Raw genomic sequence first — 21,551 nt, forward strand, 5'->3', positions numbered from 1 at the left:
TAAAGAATAGAACACGTCCGTGTGTGTGTGTGTGTGTGTGTGTGTGCATAGAAGGGACGGTTGAGTTGTCCCTCTCACGCATTATTGAGAGGAAAAGTAGACAAACTGATCAGTTTTTGTCAACACCAGAGCATGCAACAACGAGCTGCTTTATTATATTATGATTATTGTTTTTATGCTCCCATTGTGGTCCTTTTTATTGTGTACTCTCTTTAGAATTCATCCCCCCTCTTTTTCTTTTTGGCTCTTATTTTTCTATGCTTTTTTTTTTTTCCTTTGTTTTCTTCAAATGTATATCAGTATATGTCTCTCTAAAAAAAAAAAAAACACTTTAATTGTATGCCAATGATTTCCATGTGATTTCTCTTGTTATCCCAAACACGGTTAAGAGAAAAAGAAAAAAAAATGTCGCGTAACGAATCTAATGACATGACCTACTAGAAATAATAACTCGTTGGGTCAAAAATATTTAAACTCAGTTATTATTAGTAGTGTATTTGTTACTTATAAAGTCATCATACTTTTTCACATTATCTAATGTGAGATTATTAAAGTATCATATATTTTTCTTGTTTAGACTCACGTTCTCGTCAGCCCGACCCAATCAAACAGATAGTCCCAAATACACGAGACGATATGAGATATATCTCACACTTTCTACTGGCTGTCAGATTTTAGTACTAAATGTAGCAACTGGACTCACTAATAATAATAACTTACTGGGTCACAACCACCACCAGCCCAAAATATTTAAATTCAGCTATTATAACTAGTGTGTATAAACCAATCACACCCTTCTACATAATTTGTTGTGGGACTATTAAAATGTCACACGGTGTCCCAAGTGTAGCATATTTGTAGTCACTAGCCTCTGGAGTTTCAAGCTCTGAAACCAATAGAATGAGTGTTGTTTGCTTCAAATAGTCCCAAAACATGCAGTTTCTTCCATTTCACTATAACATTAATAGAAAAGGCACTTCATGTTTGAGAATAATATTTTTTTTTCTGGGCTTATCACACGCACTAGGGGGTTGCCAACCCAACTTTTCTATTCATTGGAAATCGTACTCTTTTCTTTAGGTTATTCAGCTAAATTGCACAAAATAGTTTCTGTAATCAACACATAAAAGCCCAAGAACCGCCAGATGGCAGTTAAGAAAATACAGTTGCAGGAATTGAATGCTTTGGGACCGACCTGGAACCGTGCAATGGTGACTATTTTGAGCTCACGGTAAATTTCCAACTAAAAGTGATTAGTAGCATCTAAACATCCTATCACCACTGATATAGAACAAGGAATTCACACTAATGCAAAACAGTGTGTTACTTACACTTGTATCAGTGGATCCTTCACACTTACAATGTTAGTTGAGAGAGAGAGAGAGAGAGAGAGATGCGAAATTCCATTAAACCCAACTGCATGTTACCTGCAGGGATAGTAAGAAGACATTTCCAAAAACCAAAAGAAACAAAGGTTATGCTAGTCGGATCAGGAATTAATTATATATATAATATAGCATATGTAATTTGTATTCTTGTTTGCTTTAGTATCATCCCTTACTCTGTTACATGTGGCCTATTAGTGCTACTTATACAGTAATAGACATTTGTGGCCTTACAGTAAATTATGTCCTACCATTGGTTGCCCTCTTCGCGGCAAAGAGCTGTCGAAGGAAAGAGCGCTTGCCACTCCGCGCATTGGATGTGGCTGTAATGGTGCCCCTACTGCTCGTTGGAACGGCTTTAGCTTCTTGATTGGTGTTGGCTTCTCGGTCGGGTAACGGCGGGGGCAGAGTGAAAAGGAAGGTGTTTAGCATGCGAATGATCTGGCCGAAGTTCGGCCGCATGTTGGGGTCCTCGACCCAGCACGACTGCACGATGAACACGAGCTCAGGGGGTGTGTCGTCCGGAAAAGGGGGCCGCATTTGCTTTTTGATTTCAAGAAAAAAACAAAGAAAGAGAGCTCAAATCAGTAAAATACATTTCCAATTCTCATCGGCGGCAATAGAGATATCTAATAAGTAACTTTAAAAGGCCTGTTTCGCCCAGCTACAGCTTCTATGGAAGTACTGTTTGAGGAAGGAACTAAGAGCCAAATTGGCTTTGGGGCCTAGAAGCCCATTTGAACTTTTCATCGCAACAGAAGTTCGTTGCTGCATGCGCCAAATGTCCTACTCTCCGGAAGTAGAGAAGCTGCTAAACAAGTTGAGCCAAACAGGCACAAGATGTAGATGATCGTAAGTAACATAAGGTGCAAAGAATCATATTTCAACAAAATGAAGTACATTTTCTATAAGGCTAAACCCCCAATGCGATAGCAAACCATACTACACTATGTGTGCTTGTAAGTTATGCATTCTAAGCTTGACAAAAGAAGAAGCACAAATGAACTTCAAAGAAGAAGTATGCACGAGACACGAATGCTGTTAAGCTGAACGCAGCATAGAAGAACACAGCATCAGCATTTTTCAGAATAATGAGCATTTAGTAGCCATGATTAGAAGCAGTCACCAGTTTGCTTCACCTTTTAGTTTACAATTTTACCAAAATGCAATAACTAGTGACCATCTTAAACCAATCGTTTGTTGCTGCCATTTATAGGATGATAACCACTACAATGATCTAGATCATGTCAACAGAAAGTAGGAAAATAGGGTTTAGGGTTTGGGGCTTAGGTAATTGAAAGCTTATCCTCACCTTGAAAGCAGCAGCATATGCAGCCTGAAGGTTGGACATGCCTTCAAATGGCATTTTGTTGGTCAGCAACTCCCATAAAACAATACCAAAGCTGTACACATCAACCTTGTTCGTGTAATGCTTCTTCTCACCGTGTCGCAGAGTTACAGTGCTGTACAACTGTAATTTCAGTAGATTTTAGATTATTAGCAGGGGCTTACGGCCAAAAATCAAACCATTTAAGAACAAGAAATTGAAACTATCTTTTATAAAGAACACGGTCGTGATAGCAACACATGGCTTCCTAGAGAGATTAGAGGAAAGAAATATAGCCTGTGGATCACAAAGTTGACATACAATGTGCTTACAAGCGATATTTTAATGTGTTTGGACTTTGATTCATTCTACTGACATTAAAGACGAAAACCAAACTAAAGTACAGTGAAAAGAGGCTTTCACATATGTCCCTGCAAAATTAATTAAATATATACCTCGGTAAACTCCGAATCTCAAAAGTGCAGACTCTTGCAAAAATACACTTATCTCAAATTGGGGAGTTATCTAATTCATGGAAAAAGTTGGTTTTTTATTAGATAAAATTTATTGAAGAGAAGCATTTCTGCAAGTACAGGGGTACATATGTATGAAAGTTACTGAAGGATGTGAAATTTCAGATATTGTCAGGATATAGCAAACAGCTGATTTTGCAGGGACATTTATGTAAATATCTCTAAAGAGATTACTGACGCATCACCTCTGGAGCCATCCATCGGTAAGTTCCAGTTTCAGCTGTCATCATCTCTGTTACAGTTTCTTCTCTAGCAAGCCCAAAATCAACAAGCTTTACATTTTTCTGATTTGCAGTAAGCAACAAATTGTCTGCACATTTGAACTACCTTTGATCAGTGACATTCTAGGCAGTAATACATAATTTGTTCATAAGTCTATCTGAATACACATATGCAATTATGCATTTAATAGCAAGAAAAAACAAGGGAAAAAAGGGGGCATCACTAGGTTTTAGGAGTAAAAAACAATGATAAAATCAAGTTTGGTATTACAAGTCTTTAAACAGACTTATGCACCAAGAAAGTACTTAACGTAAAATGTCTGGATATTAACTGGGTTAGTCTAAGGTGCCACTAGTTTCAAAATACAAAAGTACTGCTGTGATGCTTTAGACTATCTAAGGAAAGTGTCACTAGATTTTTTCTGCCTGCTGAGTCAAGAAATAGAACGAGAAATAGTGAAATTAACAAACAAGTAAATGCTCTCCATATTCCAATTAAACAAAATAGTGTTATAACAAATTATAGAGAATAGAATACCAGAAGCATGAAGTGCATGCAACTTATGTTTTTGCCTCTACGAGGCATAATCCTCCAAATAAGTCATAAAATCTCGCAAATAAGACTAATCACACTATTTCACATGTATATTAATGGTCGAAAAAAGAGAGAGCAATCTTTATGTGCTTTCTACATTTTTATCATATTTTTCATATTTATAACTAAGAAATCTTAACATGAAAGAAATACAGCAATTTATGCAAAATCGCTCGCACTTTGATATGTTAACATGTCATAAAACTTAAGGAATCTAGGTCTGTCCAAGTCTCTATAATTCTACTGGTATTTAAGAATCTTTCAAGACCCTCAACACTAAGCATGCTGAAGTTAAAACTAAATGATAAATGTCTTGTGATTAAGGGAGAAAAAAAAGGGAAAAAAAAGAAAAAAGAAAAGAGAGATGATAAGCACCAGGTTTCAAGTCTCTGTGTATTATCCCATTAGCATGTAGGCACTCCATTGCATGAGCAATGTCAAGTGCAAAATTTATTGCTGTGCGAAGATCCAGTATTCCGGGCTGCATACTGCTTAAATATTTCTTTAACGACGTTCCTGGCAGTAGTTCACTGGCAATCACCATGATTGGGTCCTTGCAGGCTCCAATAAACTTCATAAAAAAAGTAATATGAGTATAAACTAGACTAAATCTCTGGAGAAATATTAAAGCACTAAAACGAAGAATCAAATCAACTAAGAAAACATGTTGCTCAGTGAACAGGAGCCAATAAATGATGAATTCAAGTTACAAAGCTGAGAATACACCTTGACGAGGTTCTCATGTTTCACTCTAGACATCATAGTTACTTCTCGAACAAAGCGAGCTTCAAGTGTAGCCCTTTCTTCAGGAGTATCGCCACCATTCAAAACTTTTATTGCTACGATTTGCTCGCCATACCTGATTGAAATAATATCTAACGAGTAAAGACAATTATCTGCTGCTAATCATAAAAATCTGAGCAAGTAATTCTTTCTCAAGAATATTTTCAATTTGAATTTAAAACTATGATGAGTGCAAAATAAGATGCATTTTCAGTTCATATGAAGCTCAAATAAATATAGGGACACAGATGACAGATCATTAATGAATAAAATGTTGGTTATGTGCTACTACAGTTTCTATTCTTAAAAAAAATCATACGCAAATATGTCTGTTTTCCGCAGGAATGAAGCAAAATGTTAGAAGCTCAACCAAATGAATCAAGCAGAAGTGACTGACAGGGTTCACAAAACCTAAATAAATAACTGAAATTTTTACCATATTCATCTGTTCGAAGAACAAGCGCAAACCAAATATGTATTCCGACAGAATCCTCTTTTCAAGCCCTAACACAAAGTTTTAATAACTGTGGCATGAGAGCATGCCACTGACATGCTGGCACTGCACATGTCAGCTCACATGCCATCAGCACATCTGCTCAAATGCTTGGCATGTCATAGCACAAGGATTTTGGAGATTTCTTCAAAAGAACATATAACCATTAAAAACGCACTTGACGAGATTGCTTGTTTTACCAAAATACTAAAATCCTCCTAATTTAACCCTATGCTCATCAAACTCCGCCCACCAAATGCTAAATGATGCTTCAATAGATTTGTCTTATATGTTATTCACTACCCATTAGTTTCATGCAACTTTTACAAACTTAGTTTGATTTGCTTAAGGTAACCGGTTAGGATCTCACCTTAAAGGACTAGTCAGGATCTAGTATCTAGATTCTTTTGTCCTACATAGCAAGATATTCTTGACCACATCCAATTTTAGATATAATATGCTCCAAATACAGGTCCTCACAATCAACTAGGAAACAAAGTATACTTTTTTTGAGTTATAGGAGTAAACAAATCCTCGAAAAAAATGTAATGGCAGCTTACACTCAATATATTAAGCTATTCACAATCAACAATACTAAAGAAAAGAAAGAGAAAATTCCCAATTATAAGCTCATATGCAAAAGGAGAAAACTTCTCCACTTGAACTAAGACACAAGAAATTTCCCAATTTCGTCGTGAAGTAATAAGTACTCTACCAATCAACTAATCATATTGATTTCAGTTTAATCGGATATTCCTCAACATACCTTCCCTCGTATACTTTCCCATGAGCTCCCTCCCCAATCTTCGACCCAATAAAGAGCGACCTGGGGTTAAGAAGCAGCTTCTGATCAATCTCTAGTGGCTGCGGAGCGCGAAGAGCATCCCCGCTCGTTCCAACGGAATTATCGGCGACTTTACTCATCCCTACCCGTTTAATCTCGTCCCCCTCTCTCCTCCCATCCTTAGACTCCTCACCACAACTCATACTACGGCGAGCTCGGCACGAGGAAGAAGCTACGCTCTCGGACTCCTCAAACTTACACAACATACTAAACAACAACAAGAACGACAACGACGACAACACACCTTATCTCACATCGATCGGCTCCGAATCACAGCAATCACATCAAAAACCCTAATTTGGGCCCCATCCAACAAGGTTTCTCCGCTTATATAGGCGATAAAGGGCTCAACACAAGGCGAATTCGAAAGGAGAAGCGATGCATAGATCGAACCAGAGAATGTAAAGTCGGGGAAAAGCTCCGCCCAGTGATTCAGCAGCTTCCACGTCTACTAGGAGCCCCTTTCAAGTGTCACTTCGAAGCAAAACCCTAAGCGTAACCCTAACCCTAACCCTAGATTCTTCTTCTTCTTCTTCGTCGTCGTCGTCGTCGTCGTCGTCGTCTTCTTCTTCCTCTATCTCTATGGAGTTAGGAGAAGTAGTAGGGTTGTTAGAGAAGGTTTTCCGATCATCGGCTTATTACTACGGCGGCGGTCGCACCCCTTTTTATGCCGCAGAGGATAATAAAAAATAAAAGAAAAGAAAAATGAAAAAAATAAAAAAAAATTGGCATTTTGCACGTGTGTCCCTCAGAATAATTGTATTTCATGTCCGCACCTTGGGATTGAAGGTTACTAATAATTAAGTATATTAATTATTTTTTGACGGTATAGTAAAAAATATATTGTAATGTGATATTATGTATACAAATAAATAAAATATTATTTTGTAATACCTTTTCATCACGCATAATAGAATTTTTCTGTAATTCTAAATGGAACCTTAAAAGTTTGATGTCGTGTTTAATATGTGCATCGCTTCTCAATACCATTCAAACAAAAAAATATGTTTGGTTTTACTTTAAAAAATTATTTAAATTTTTTCTTGGTAGTAAAATGAAAAGCTACCAATTAAGCAACTTGCTTTAGAAGCTCATAATCTCAACTCTTATCAAACAAAAGCTCTAAATATTTTAGTTTCTCAAATACTCGTAAAAAAATAATTCTAACTAAAAAAATATATATGACCAAACTAGACTAACTCTTATCGAACATTAAAATTATACAAAAATAATTATTATCTTATTTTTTTTACAGTAATACTCTTATTTTTTACAAAATAACGATTATCTTTTTTTTTTTTTACATCAAAATTACTCTTTCTCTTTATACCAAAGTACATTAGAGTTTCCATGCAACTCTATTATTTGGTAGAAGGTATGAGAGCAAATATGTAATTAAGAAAATAAACATGTAAATATATCTGTATATTCCAAAATTTTTAATACAGGCGTGTGTACGTGCACTATCATGAAAAAAAAATCTAGAATATATTAGTTATATTACTAACATGGTATTTTAAACAAATAAAATTATATTTCTAAGATTTTTTCGTTCCATCATAATTAATAAAAAAAATTACATAATATTTGTTTAAAAAAATATTATTAATTTATTAATAATTATGTTGTATAAGCATGACACTTCGCTGTACGAGAGTGTTGAAGCATATTCGTGTATTCACGCGTGTGAAAATTCGTAAAAAAGGTTTGGAGAACCAATCAGGTACCGCCACGTCAGATAGAGAGAGAGAGAGAGGGAGAGGGGGGGAGAAAACGACAATTCCGGTTTCCTGCTCGTTTCCCGTCGCGTTTCCCCGCGCGAAGACCATTTTGAGTCACGTGATGAATAGGGACTTAGAGGGTGACGGATCATCACGACCGTCGGATCGTCTCGGACGGTCGGACCCTTTCTACGTACGGCGATCCAAGATATTTTTTTTTTGTTCTGTGGGACCCACCAAGCTAACTGTAGTTTGACTTAAAGGGCTACGTGGGGGCGGCTACTGTAATCTGGGTGGGGCCCATCGATTCGCTTTAAATTTTGGGACATTTTCAAAAGTCCCTCTTTGGTTCAAAATATTTATAATTTAGTACCACATGGTTCAAAATTTAATTGTTTTTTTCTTAATTTATTTTAACAATTTATTGCTAAAAATTTGAAAGAATAACAAAATACTGCACTCTATAATAAGTAAATATAGAGCTTTCCAGCTCTCTTATAGCTACTTTTGTTTTTTTTCAAAGAACTAAAATAAAAATACATAAATATATAATAAACTTCAAATTATAAAAATGTAAAATATAAATATATTATACTGCAGGGTGCTTTTTTTAATAATTTTAGGGTGGTTTAGACATTGTTTTCGAGCACTCTCGTTGGTTTAATTAAAAAATGGTCTCCACGCGGAATCTCTCCGTGTTTTTAGCCACGCGGATCAGCTGCGGCGCAAGTCTTCATTATAATAATAATAATAATAATAATAATAAAATAATAATAATGTACCCCCAAAATATCTCCTATAAAAAAAACCGGACCGGGCCGGGAATTTCTTGGATTAAACAGACCCAACCCATAAATATCTCGTTTGGGCCGCCCCGGTTCGGTTTATTTGGGCTGTGGCGCGACTCACAAAAGCGAGGAAAATTATGGGCCGCCTCCTGGAAGAAATTAAACCGGGCCGGTTACATTGGGCTGGGCCTAGCCTAAAGTAGACCGAACCAATTTGTTATCTCACTTAACATTGGACGGCTAGGATTAGATCCCGCTTCCACCACCCCACCATATAAATAGTCGTCGTCGTGATTCCTTCTTCCCGATCCAAAACCCTAGAGGAGCGAAATCAACGGGGACGCCGCTGCCGCTACTTCCTTCGTTGAGGCGATCGAGACATCCACGACAATGGTAACGCCAAAACCCTAACCCTAGATCCCTCTCTTCTTCTCATGATCTCCATTAATGGAATCCCCCTCCACCCCCTTTCTCTCTCTAGACCTTCAAGCGCAGAAATGGCGGGCGCAACAAGCACGGACGCGGCCACGTCAACTTCATCCGCTGCTCCAATTGCGGAAAATGTTGCCCCAAGGTATCAGTTTCTTAATCACTGAAGAATAAAACCCTAGATCTACACCAATGACCCGAATTAGATGCTCAAGCTCTATTTATTTTGCAATTTTATCTCTTTTGCTTTTGGGATTCGATTAAGGACAAGGCCATTAAGAGGTTCATCGTGAGGAATATCGTCGAGCAAGCCGCTGTGAGGGACGTGCAAGAGGCCTGCGTATACGACGGTATGTGTTTTACCTATATCTACTTAAGTTCTCATGCGAAAATACCTACTCTAGTACTATCTTATTTTTAGTTTCAATTTGATCCGCACAACTTGATTTGATTTAACAAAGTATCCACTAATTCACCGAAGTTAGGATTTTCATACCAAACTAAACTCTGGTTGTTTGCATCAAACAAAAGCGAGTGATATTAGATGTTTACTAAGGTTTAGCTTGTTTTTATATCAATATGAGCCATACAGGTTGTTTGATTCAAGTTAGGCTTTTTAGATAAAGTCAAACCTCGTGGGCCGAATTGAGCTTTTTGGATCAAATGGAATACTAGATAACTAGTAGGTTCTCTTTAACCAAATTAAGCTTTATGGGTAAGTTGAAATGGAAAATAAGTTATTGGGCTTCTTGTGCATTAGATTAAAGTTTGTGAGTTGAAATGCAAGCATGAAAGAATTAGTGGGTTTTTGTGATCCTAACCCCTTTATTGAATGTGGACATCTTTTTAATTGTTCTAACCCTTCGATCACCTGACTTCAATTTGTTGACGTGGAAAATTTTATTGCTCCTTGTCTTTCCAGGTTACATTCTTCCAAAGCTCTATGCTAAGATGCAGTACTGTGTCTCCTGTGCCATCCATTCTCATGTCGTTAGGGTCAGATCCCGAGAGGCAAGGAGGAACCGTGAACCTCCTCAACGTTTCAGGCGCAGGGTAATTCCTCTATACTTATGATTTAGAATACTCTATTGTTAGAAAAATTTTGTTATTCATTAATTGCTTTTAAGTAAATATGCATTAATGATTGGTTTTCAAAGTGGTTTTATCAGAAATAGAATTGTCGGAATGTGAATGAAATTCCTTGTCTAATGTTTTCTCTTTCATTATAAAATTAGTTACTTGCACAGAAATAAGTTTCTTTTAGTTGCAAAGAGTTTTGTTCTATTTTATGGTAATCCTTGTTGGCTGTTATTGTTACCTCTTTACTTGTGTAATTCATAGGGTTTTTTGGTTTATCGCTTTTGCTAGGCGTTGCGTTCATTGGGTCTTTTTCTGTAATGGACGCGTCAACAAAAGCGTAAATTAACATTTCAAAATGGCACAATGCGGACTGTTTTTCTATGACTATTCATTTTCCTAGTTGTTATCACCCTGCTTGTGCTCATTTCTATAATTTCTTCCATCTATCTATTGCACAAAACAAATGGGTTTTTGATGCTCTTTAGTGAGTGAGAAGTTGAGCATTTGCTTTATTCCCTAGGTTAAGTGAAAATTCACACATGATTTATGAATTTTACAAATCTGTGGAGACTTTTTTGCTGCTTTTATTCAAATAGGTGATTAAACGTCCCACGTCAGTCTTATCTTTTGAATCATATGTAATGTTTTTTACACTTTTTTCTGGCCTGTTTGCATGGGCATCTAGTGTCTTTAATATTNGTGGGTCAACTACTCAGTAAGAAGAACCACAGCTTTGAGGACCAAAATACCGAGGTTGGATGCGCGTGAGAAGACCTACTCCTACTCATCTTTTTTCGATTCATTCTATTCCTTCAGACCCAGCAATCTCCGATAAAGACCCGAAAAGCTCCGCATCCGCTAACATTTTAATATTTTTTTTTTTTTTTTTCCTTTGAGACCGGATGTCTGGCCCATTGGCTGATTCCCGGTACCTCTGGGATTAACCGGTCTCGCATATGTGATCTCCATCCTCTTCACTTTGTCAGCTAATGTAGTTCCATTTTTAGCTGATCATTAAAGATGGGACATTTTTCAAAGGAAAATATTTGAAGGAAGTCCTTTCTTTTTGGTGAAGTATAATTCAAGCGAGGTCAATCTCATAACATCTCTGTCGTTCACAGTTATGTGATCTCAACACATCATTGGCAAAATATTTTTTCTAATTAAAACTTATTTGGCATAATTGCATATTTAATACAGCAGCGTCAATTATGTTCTTAATTTAAATTATAAGAATTAGATCCTTGAGGTCTGCAATAGAATTGAGTCCTTCGGTTAGTATACTATAGAGTGGGCACCATGTCATTGCCGGAGGTTGCTGAGATGGGAGGTTTTGAGGTAATCATTGAGAGCTGGTGATGCTAACATGTGATCTCTTAGATTGGTTGGTTAATAAAAGGACTTTGTTGTTATACAAAGCAAATTTCTTGGTACAAATTGCTCCAAGGACATGGTGGCAACAGAATATTCCATCAAGCAACATAATATTCTGTTAGATGATAGAATATTCTGTCAAGTCTAATATACTACAATATTAGGCATTACAGTCAAAATTGTTGAAACTAATGTTTCGATTGTAAAATACGTAAAGGCTCTGCATTTTTAACTTAATACTTTGCATCCCAGGCTCATATATAACATCAAACTATTGTATTATATTTTGTAGGATGATCCAGGGAGGCCGGGGCAACCCCCACGTGCAGCTGGAGCTCCTACCGCCGCCCGCCCGTGATGTTTCCTTGGTTCCATGCTTGATACCTGCTACAAGATCAGTTGCTTTGTCTTTCAACTCCTTCCTGAATCTTAAAATTGTGTTTCGTGAGGGTCAATTTTGTTTAGTGTTACATGTGACAAAAATTGATTCTATTCTATTTCGTCAAAACCTGTTTTATTGCGTTCATGATTCTTGAAGATCTTGTTGGATATTTACTGGCTTTCTAATATGATTTCGTCATCCGTGTAGGAATGGCTTGTAGATTGCTGCGGGTGAAATTTTGGTTATGGATGTTGAAACTAGTGATCATCTGTCCTTGTGTTTGATGATTCTTTGTTAGTTGTATGAGAAGATTGTATTTTGATCTCACTTGTGCTTTTAAAGAGATCAAGCTTCGTGCGACGCAAGAAATTTACCATCAAGGTATCTAGAGAAAAAATAAAAAATAAAAATCACACTTATCCACAAATTAAATATTCGAGTAATAAGAAGATACTTATACGGAGAGAGATTGAAGTATGAGACATAACTAATGCATGAGATGCAATGTGAAAAGCATCTCAAATTGAAAGCATCTGTTTATTTTTAATTCTGGCTTTGTTGAACTGTTCTTTAGAAACACAATATTTATACAACAACGTGTACGTCAGTATGTGCAATTCAACACCAACAGGGAAATTAATTAAGCATGGATTAATTGTTATTAATTGTCGTGCTGATCCAAAACCATTTGTTCTATTTCTATTCAACCCCCAGGAATCTTTCAAACCTGCACCATAAACGTACAAAAATATATATTATGTATATTCATCATAAGGCCATGTTAGCTTAGCTAATATCTCCAAAGACGAAGACAAAATATGTAGGCCCTTCGATTGATAAGTAATTATTAAACTAAATTTCTCTATATATGCTGGCACCGAGAGTTGAGTTGGTGCATGCCCTTCATTGCTTTAATCTCTCAACACCTTCACATTGCTATTTCCTGTTGCCTTCTTTCTTTCTCCGCCCTTCGGTATGTATACAATGATTTATTTTTCCTCGAAACAACTTAAATTATTTTGAGATTATCTTTTTCTGTTTAGGGATAGGGAATTCAATTAATTAAGTGCATTTAATTGCATGCGCGCATAAGCTAGCATATTATCGTTTAATTTGTTTGCCATACATAAATATGCTTTACTCTTGAGTTTAATGGGAACTTGCATACATACGTATGTATACCAACGAATGAATAGTACATGCATGCATGGCATGTTCCTTTTCTCAAATGTCAAGTAATTAAATGCGTATAAGGGTGAACCAAAAAAATCTTCGGTTTATGAGCAATTTGTTCATAGAAAATAGAAGATTCAGAGATTAAGGATTTGATGCACTTTGATTACCTATATGTACCCGGTTGATTGCTACTGTTTCCTCTATTTGTCACCTTCTAACTTTTTTGTCATTAAATCAAGTATCTAATTTTTATGTTTTATCGCTTTCATATATTCTTCAAAACATCAGAGAATAGTGGAATAAAGAATGTTGGTAGCCTCGACCCGCAAATTATTCAGTCTATTTTGTGATGGACAGTGTTTATTAGAAATTTACATGTGAGTAGTTTCGCATCACATAACTAATTTATTAAAGAGTAAATGATTGATATATCGTAATGGATCTTGACCTAATAAGTTTTAAGCATTTAAGGCTAGATGAGTTACAGTAAATATGCCATATTCTTTTTCTTTTTCTTTTTCTTTTTTTTTTGAGAGATAGGTAGCACGCTACCCGCTTCGTTTATTTCATTTAGAAATAAACTTAGCTGTAAATATGAATCAACTTAACTTGGGTTTCGGGTACCAATCACTAAATCCTTTGCCACTTGCTCTAGGGACAGTGCCATATTCTTGGATCTATATTCTTGGATCCATGTGGACTTAGGATGAATTGCGACTCTCCTAATAAGCAGTATCAGAGGCGATAGTTTGGCAATTTTAGATTACTCGCTTATATGGTATGGTTGAATCGAGTTACTAGCTCACATGAACATGATGGACTAATGGAAGGAAGTCAATTTATATAATGCGATATGATGGCTTAACGCAATCAAAATAGTTGGGTCAACAAATTAAGCATGTGTTAGGCATATAAACTCACGAGAGGGGCGTAGGTTCGATACATCGGCTTGGACGATGATCAGTGGATTCGCATTAGGTTTAGTGCAATGTTTGAGGAGATTGTTAAAAATTTATACATAATCAGTCTCGCCCCAAATAACTAATATAAAACGTAAATAATCAATATATACATACTAATGAACTGAAAGCTAATTATACACCAAAATTTTTTGGTTTAATGTGTTCTGCTAAATTTATCACAATCTTAGATCTACGAGACTTTGATAAGTATCGCACAAAGGTGCTGGCAATTGCATGGTGGCGACGGCAATCAATTGATCATCTTAATTATGAGCGTAATGCATTGTCATAAAAATTTATAATCATATCGACCTACCAATAAACTAAAAATCAAACTGTTGCAGTCACAAAAGATTTATAATCTCTATGCTAGGCAAATTATAGGCAGCTAGTTTAAATTCTTAAGAAAATGCTATTCTTACAAACCACTTCTACAATAAATTTCTAATTTAAAATTTAGTAGTTACGTTTTTATTCTTTGTCTTACGAACTACAACAATCACCTCATGAATGATACCATTTTGCCAATTAAAAATGGGTTGGTAAGGAAATATATTAAAAATTATAAAATTTATCTGTAAGTATAGCGTTACTTAAATTCTTAGGAGCTGCATATATGGGCTGAAGAGTGCTACAATCATATTCACAGTTGCAGAGCACGTCGAGTGCAATTTCGAAGTCCACGAAACCACGGCCCATAAAAGACAAACAAGGTGGCCCATTGATGGGAGAAGATTAGGTTGAGCTTATGGGTCGGGCTTCTCCCACACAACCCAAATTAATGGGCCTAATATATGTTTCTACTGGGTTGGATCGACCACGTACATCCGAACCCGAAATTTATTTATATAATAAGCCCAGGCGTACGTGCTCTCGTTTTCACCATGCATGCAATTAGCTTAAAGAGAAATAATAATGCATGCCCTAGCTAGCTAGGGGTTGCGTTGATCAAGTAGATCAACCTACCTGTGGAAGGTGCCTGAGGGGCCGGTGAGGGATTCTCTCTCCCTCTCTCTCTCTCTCTTCCCCTCCCTAAAGGGTGATAGAGACTCTCTCTCTCTCTCTCTCTCTCTCTCTCTCTCTCTCTCTCTGTGAGACACACACACGCTCTTCTCTATAGAGAGAGAGAGAGAGATCTCACAACACCCGCTTCTCTCTCTCTCTCATACGCAAACACTTCTCTAGAGAGAGAGAGAGAGAGAGAGAGAGAGAGAGAGAGAGGTCACACATGACACACCCACCCACCCACCTCTCTCTCTACCTCACACACACATCTCTCTATTGAGAGGAGAGAGATCTCAAACATACCCGCCTCTCTCTCTCTCTCTCTCTCTCTCTCTCTCTCTCTCTCTCATAGGCACACACTTCTTTAGAGAGAGAGAGAGAGGGTCACACACACCCCCACCCACCTCTCTCTCTACCTGACACACACTTCTCTCTATGGAGAAGAGAGAGAACTCTCACATACCCGGTTCTCTCTCTCTCTCATACGCAAACACTTCTCTAGAGAGAGAGAGAGAGGGTCACACACACCCCCACCCACCTCTCTCTCTACCTGACACACACTTCTCTCTATGGAGAAGAGAGAGAACTCTCACATACCCGGTTCTCTCTCTCTCTCCCTCCCCCCCATACACACACACTTCTGTAGAGAAAGAGAGGCTCACACACGCACCCACCCACCTCTCTCTCTACCTGACACACACTTCTCTCTATGGAGAAGAGAGAGAACTCTCACATACCCGGTTCTCTCTCTCTCTCCCTCCCCCCCATACACACACACTTCTGTAGAGAAAGAGAGGCTCACACACGCACCCACCCACCTCTCTCTCCCTCACACACACGCACACACACTCTTCTCTAGACAGATATCGAGAGAGAGAGAGAGGGAGAGAGAGAGAGGTGGGTGTGAGATCTCTCTCTCTCTCTCTCTCTCTCTCTCTCTCTCTCTCTCTCTCTCTCTCTCTCTCTCTCTCTCTCTCTCTCTCTCTCTCTCTCTCTCTCTCTCTCTCTCTCTCTCTCTCTCTCTCTCTCTCTCTCTCTCTCTCTCTCTCTCTCTCATACACACACACACTTCTCTAGACAGATATCGAGAGAGAGAGAGAGAGAGAGAGAGATCTCACACACATACCCCCACCTCTCTCTCTCTCCCTCACACACACACACACACACACATTCTCTCTCTCGGAGATTAAGTTGGTTGATTTCTAAATAGACACAAAATTGACTCATGCCCTATCCTTTATTCAAAAGAGAAGAACACTGCTACGCTTAATTATCTCAAGTTCCTTTAGATATGGAAACGGCATAATCAGTTAATTAGCTAGTGCTTTTTTGGTAAACTTTTTAAATATTAATTAGTCTTATTCAACCACCGCGGTTTCTTACCTCATCGATATAATTGAGGGAAAGCCTTCTAGGGCACGCACAATCTAAAAATGTTACTTATTCTCAATTAATCATTAATTAATTAGAAGCTACTTTGTCAACACAAATGCATTGTCATCAAACACAAATAATAAGAAAGCAAAGGACAAGTACTGTAATCAATATTCAGTAATATTAATTACTGCAAAAGACAATGTAGTCAAGTTACAGAATCCTGCAAACGACTTAGAAATTACCACATTTATTTTTTCACCTATAAATTTGTATAGAGCCCCACCACAAACAGGATTACAAGACACTAACTATACAACAACAAAGCCAATGTCCTCCTAAAACCTTTCGGAAAACAAAGCCAGTATTGATCGATCGCCTATTATATGTGGAGACAGATAAAATAGACCAAAACAACATTAACGATGACAACAACAACAACATATCTAGCAATCTTTCAGAAAAACTCTCTCTGAGATCCCCCGTAGACAACATTTTGGAAGTAAATAATCACAGTAATTATGTGTAGCTCGAAACCGAGATTATCACTTCCATTCATTTGGTTATGTATGATGGAAGTGATAAATTGAAGTTTTGATAGAAGTCCACTTCTATCTGAAAATTCAATTTTTATGTTATGTCGACTTACCCCCAACGAAACGTTCCCTTGGCTAAGATAGCACGATGAAGAGCATCACCGCCCCGGCCAGGATCATAACTAGCTGCAGCAACAAACTAACAGAGTAAAATATTTCAACGATCGAAGCCCACATTTCACCGTGCGGCGGTTCAAACATGAGGCCTATCCAGATCAGGCCGGATTCGATGGCCAATAGCTGGAAGAATGCGCACACCTTTAGCCCTAAACTCATGTAATATTGCTGTGGTGCAATCCCCACACTCTCCACGCATATGAATGCTAGTAGGCCACCATTGACTGAGATCAGCATTGCAATGCCGTTCCTCATCACACCCGCATAGCGTGGGTCATGGTATAAGGGTCGAGCACTAGTTGGATTTCTCAGGCCGATACCCAGATACTCCTGGATGAAGTATACGAAGATAGGGATGAGCGCCAGCGAGAACACGCCCACGACTAAGGTTTCCAAGAACTGCATGGCGAGCGCAGCGGCTGATAGCCCGAGGAGGACCAAAATAGCAGTGCTGCTGTATCTCACAAAGCTTGAAAGGCTCCCTCTCCAAAAGGAGTAATGAGCAGTTAAGGGGATGGAGGTAACCATCATAACAAAGATGCCAACCATGGTGATCAGGAAGAAGAGACTCAGCGCAAGTTGGAAACTTTGCAATGCTTGGAGGGGAGGGCTTTTGAAGGAAGCATAAATCATACCCGTTTGTACTGTGATGGCCATAGTTGCCATAGCAGTAGCGAACTTGAAGGCCTTCTTTTGCTCCGGTTTGTAGCTGTTGATCGAAGATGCACAACATGCATGTTAATTGAAAATGTTGTTAAGCCTAGGCTTTTAGAGGCAGCTCCCATCACCCCTCAAAAATGATATAAATATTAGATTAGCTGATTCCGTTATCTATTAGTAAGTTTACCGATGAAAAAATGACCTAAGCTCATGTATATATGTTTCAAATTAAAGAGAAAATTACAGCTTACTTTTTACATGAACATGTAGTTCTTCAACTTTTCAAAGCAAAACTTATTTCCAGCATTCGATACTTTTTTAACAAATAGAATTAGAGAAACATGTTAATGCCAAGTTTTTTTGTCAAAAAAAACACTAAATTTAGTACCCGAGTCTTCTCTCTGAATAAACTTGACACGCAATAACAGCACAAGCTAATATATAATTTGATACATTTATAAGAAGTTCATGAGATGCTAATTCAGTTCACCTGAGAAGATCATTAAGCTAATAGTACTATCGAAATGTATAAAAACACATAATATATATACCTTTCATGGTTGGCACTGTCGTGGTCGTTAACATTTTGTGTAGCCCTATATCCAAGGAAGCATATGATAGCTATCACAGGAATTACAATAAGACTCATCCCTGCACTGTCCTTGCTCAGGAGTACTATGGAGAAAAAGCTTGTCACAATTAAAAGTACACAAGATGTGGTAATCCCGCCTATGAGATATATCTTCTGGTTTCGGTTGATTCGATTATAATGCCCAAAGAGAAAAAATGCGTACAGCAACAACAAGATGGGGGATTGAAGAGTGGCCCAGATGAGGAAATTGTAGGCTTTGATAACTGTGGAGGAATGCATGGCTCTTATATCTTTGGTTCCGTTCAAAAATGCTAAGAGTATTACAAAAGCCATGGTTATTTTCACACCCGAGAAAGCTATGATTCGCTTCAACTGGTCCCTAACTACTTTAATTTTCTGTTCATTTTCTCCTTCATTGTCTTCTCCCTGTTGGTTTATCTGCAGTTACGTCAAACAAGTAGTAAGTGTTTTGTATATACATACATATATATGTATGATTAATTGATATGCAAATTAGAGGCCACTGGAAATTAGCAAACATATTTAGAAGATAGAGATTGAAAGAGAGCTTCATTATATATTTATAGATTAGGCACCATGAGATAATTCATTAACCAAAAAATTTACTATTGGTAGGCTTAAAAGTTTTATCACGAAAATAAAGATGATGATTTGAGAAATATAAAACTTATAGATGCATCACAGGCTTATTTTTACTACAAGACTCAAAGATCATCATATCACAAGCTTGTAAACCCACATCCATATGGCTGTAATTGAGATGAAAAATAAACATTAACCCACCAGTGTAGTTAGCTTAGTTTTTGATTGGTCTTGTCTCATGAAAAAAGTTTTGGATATACTTAGCCACTATGGCAGGGTATATAGTTTTAAGTAATACCGCCAAATGGTACCATAATAACCCATACGAATGGTGAATTACGAATTCATAATTAATATTATTTGAACCTGCAGTGATGATGCTTAGGAAACAGTAAATCTTATCCTGATATATTAAACAGGCCACATAATTTGGAAAATCTTTTGGTCAAAATCCATTGGATCTGATTATGGTGAATTCGGTATCGGATGTGGCCATAAGAGAGAACGAGAAATTAATCAGATGAAATACTAAAGAAAAGAGAAGAAGCACGTGTGATGTGAGCTCGAGAAGATCTTTAGTGAAGGGTTTAATAAGCTAAAAACAATACACATAAGAGAGAGAGAGAGAGAGAGAGAGAGAGAGAGAGAGAGAGAGAGATGCGCACGAAGATATATAGCGACCTAAAACCCTACCTTTTCAAAAAAAAAAAAGAAAAAAAGATAACATAACTTGATTTTGGAAAGATTTTTTTTTCCATTCTTTTGATTGTATTAACCTCATAAAAGAAAATGATAAACAACTCATGGATGTGGAGCTGTTATAAATTCATGTTTGGAAAGAAGAAAAGAAAAGAAATAGCTGATAAAAGAGAAATATCAGATCTACAATCAAACAAAGAAGCAGCAAGTGAGAGATAAAGAGAGAGAGAGAGAGAGAGATGCGCCACAAAATATATATAGCCAATTAAAATAAACCCTTTTGAAAAAATTGAAAAAAACACCTATATTGCAGATTTATATATCATCTGTGACCATAACTTGATTTTGGAATGATTTTTTTCTCTTTTTCTTTTGAGTGCATAAACCTCACAAAAGAAAACAAAGAACAATCATCTGATTTGGAGCTTTTATAAGTTCAAAAAGAAAAAACCCCTAAAAACTTGCAAGCAAACAAATAGCTGATAAAAGGGAAATATGATGAAACTTTTGATGAAATGAAAGAAATCATCTGATGTGGAGCTTTTATAAGTTCAAAAAAAAAAAAAAAAAAACCCCTAAAAACCTGCAAGCAAACAAATTGCTGATAAAAGAGAAATATGATGAAACTTTTGATGAAATGAAACAAATCATCTGATGTGGAGCTTTTATAAGTTCAAAAAAAAAAAAAAACCCTAAAAACCTGCAAGCAAACAAATAGTTGATAAAAGAGAAATATGATGAAACTTTTGATGAAATGAAACAAATCATCTGATGTACGCTTTTATAAGTTCAAAAAAGAAAAAAAAACTCCTAAAAACCTGGAAGCAAACAAATAGCTGATAAAAGAGAAATATGATGAAACTTTTGATGAAATGAAACAGCAGCTGCAGGAGCAGAAGAACAAGACCTGCAGAGTAACTGAATGAGATTCCCGAGACATTTGGTGAAATGAAGGAGGCTCGCAAAGTAAAGGAAAAAGCTCCTCTTCCTCTTCTTCTTCTTCTTCTTCTTCCTCCTCTTCTTCTTCTTCTTCTTCTTCTTCTTCTTCTTCTTCTGCTATTAATTTATATGGTCATTGTACCAATTGCCCATGGTGAGTGGTGGTGGTGGTGCGGGGGGGCGGGGGAGGGGGAAATTATGTGCGGCACATTCGCATGCGACGAAGAAGCTACCGCCGTCGGATTGCTCCCACACGAATCTCAAAGCACAGCGTGGGGCACGGAACGTGCCTCCCATGGATGCCTTCGCAATTAAATCTTTTCCTTCCCCTGTTGGTGGGTCCTCTAGCCAATAGTCGGTGCGGAAATTAAACCCCTTCTTTTGACCATTAATGTATATATATAAAAGAATTATGCTTTCGTATATCAACTTTTTAATGTATATATATATATGTTACAATTTACAGCTCAAATTAAAACTAACTTCTCCAAAGTTCTTTCCCTTATTACTTTTTATTAATCCAACAGGAATTAATAATCTAAACACTAGAAGGGAAGTGTCGTAATTAAAACAGACATGCCATTTTTCTCTATATAAAATAAAACAAAAATTTGAACACAATTGAGCATTGTTACGTCCATAACCCACAGTGGATTGTTAACCTACAAACATCCAATTCAAAGCCCACTTTTGCTCTATAGGTCTCAACACTCTTAATTTTATTTTATTTTTTTTAACTAAAAAGCAAATTAAGGGATTAGTAAACTCTAGAACCCTTGAATAAAGAACTGCAGATATTACAACATCTTTTTGATTGTAGACTTAGCATATTAATTTCTTAACAATAAGAGCATCTCACACCTCTCTCTCTCT

The 21,551-nt window shown here is 37.1% G+C and overlaps 3 protein-coding genes and 1 long non-coding RNA gene across 5 annotated transcripts; 2 read left to right on the plus strand and 2 right to left on the minus strand.

Moving 5' to 3' along the window:
* Positions 1,383 to 6,858, minus strand: LOC109718584 (serine/threonine-protein kinase HT1-like). 2 transcript variants are annotated; one of them, XM_020244879.1, is made up of 6 exons: positions 6,104 to 6,854; positions 4,788 to 4,920; positions 4,437 to 4,632; positions 3,431 to 3,555; positions 2,698 to 2,856; positions 1,383 to 1,928 (listed from the first exon to the last, which is right to left on the minus strand). In XM_020244879.1, exons 1-6 carry the CDS (start codon positions 6,385 to 6,387, stop codon positions 1,626 to 1,628), a joined length of 1,200 nt encoding a protein of 399 aa, XP_020100468.1. In that variant the 5' UTR covers positions 6,388 to 6,854; the 3' UTR covers positions 1,383 to 1,625. The 2 variants fall into 2 exon arrangements, with proteins under 2 accessions (XP_020100468.1, XP_020100469.1); XM_020244880.1 differs by lacking the exon at positions 1,383 to 1,928 and adding an exon at positions 1,956 to 2,193 and having other exon boundaries at positions 6,104 to 6,858.
* On the plus strand, positions 8,949 to 12,213 carry LOC109718774 (40S ribosomal protein S26-1). Its single transcript, XM_020245176.1, has 5 exons — positions 8,949 to 9,083; positions 9,172 to 9,264; positions 9,385 to 9,469; positions 10,042 to 10,172; positions 11,866 to 12,213. Exons 1-5 carry the CDS (start codon positions 9,081 to 9,083, stop codon positions 11,929 to 11,931), a joined length of 378 nt encoding a protein of 125 aa, XP_020100765.1. The 5' UTR covers positions 8,949 to 9,080; the 3' UTR covers positions 11,932 to 12,213.
* Positions 12,859 to 18,919, plus strand: LOC109718775. Its single transcript, XR_002218514.1, has 2 exons — positions 12,859 to 12,928; positions 18,516 to 18,919. It is a non-coding gene; the product is annotated as an uncharacterized LOC109718775 (long non-coding RNA).
* On the minus strand, positions 16,902 to 20,822 carry LOC109718772. The gene is made up of 3 exons (XM_020245175.1): positions 20,647 to 20,822; positions 18,397 to 18,875; positions 16,902 to 17,894 (listed from the first exon to the last, which is right to left on the minus strand). The coding sequence occupies exons 1-3, from the start codon at positions 20,677 to 20,679 to the stop codon at positions 17,144 to 17,146; spliced, it is 1,263 nt and encodes a 420-aa protein (XP_020100764.1). The 5' UTR covers positions 20,680 to 20,822; the 3' UTR covers positions 16,902 to 17,143.

This window comes from Ananas comosus, linkage group 12 (genome assembly GCF_001540865.1).
Source record: "Ananas comosus cultivar F153 linkage group 12, ASM154086v1, whole genome shotgun sequence".
NCBI classification, from domain to species: Eukaryota; Viridiplantae; Streptophyta; class Magnoliopsida; order Poales; family Bromeliaceae; genus Ananas; species Ananas comosus.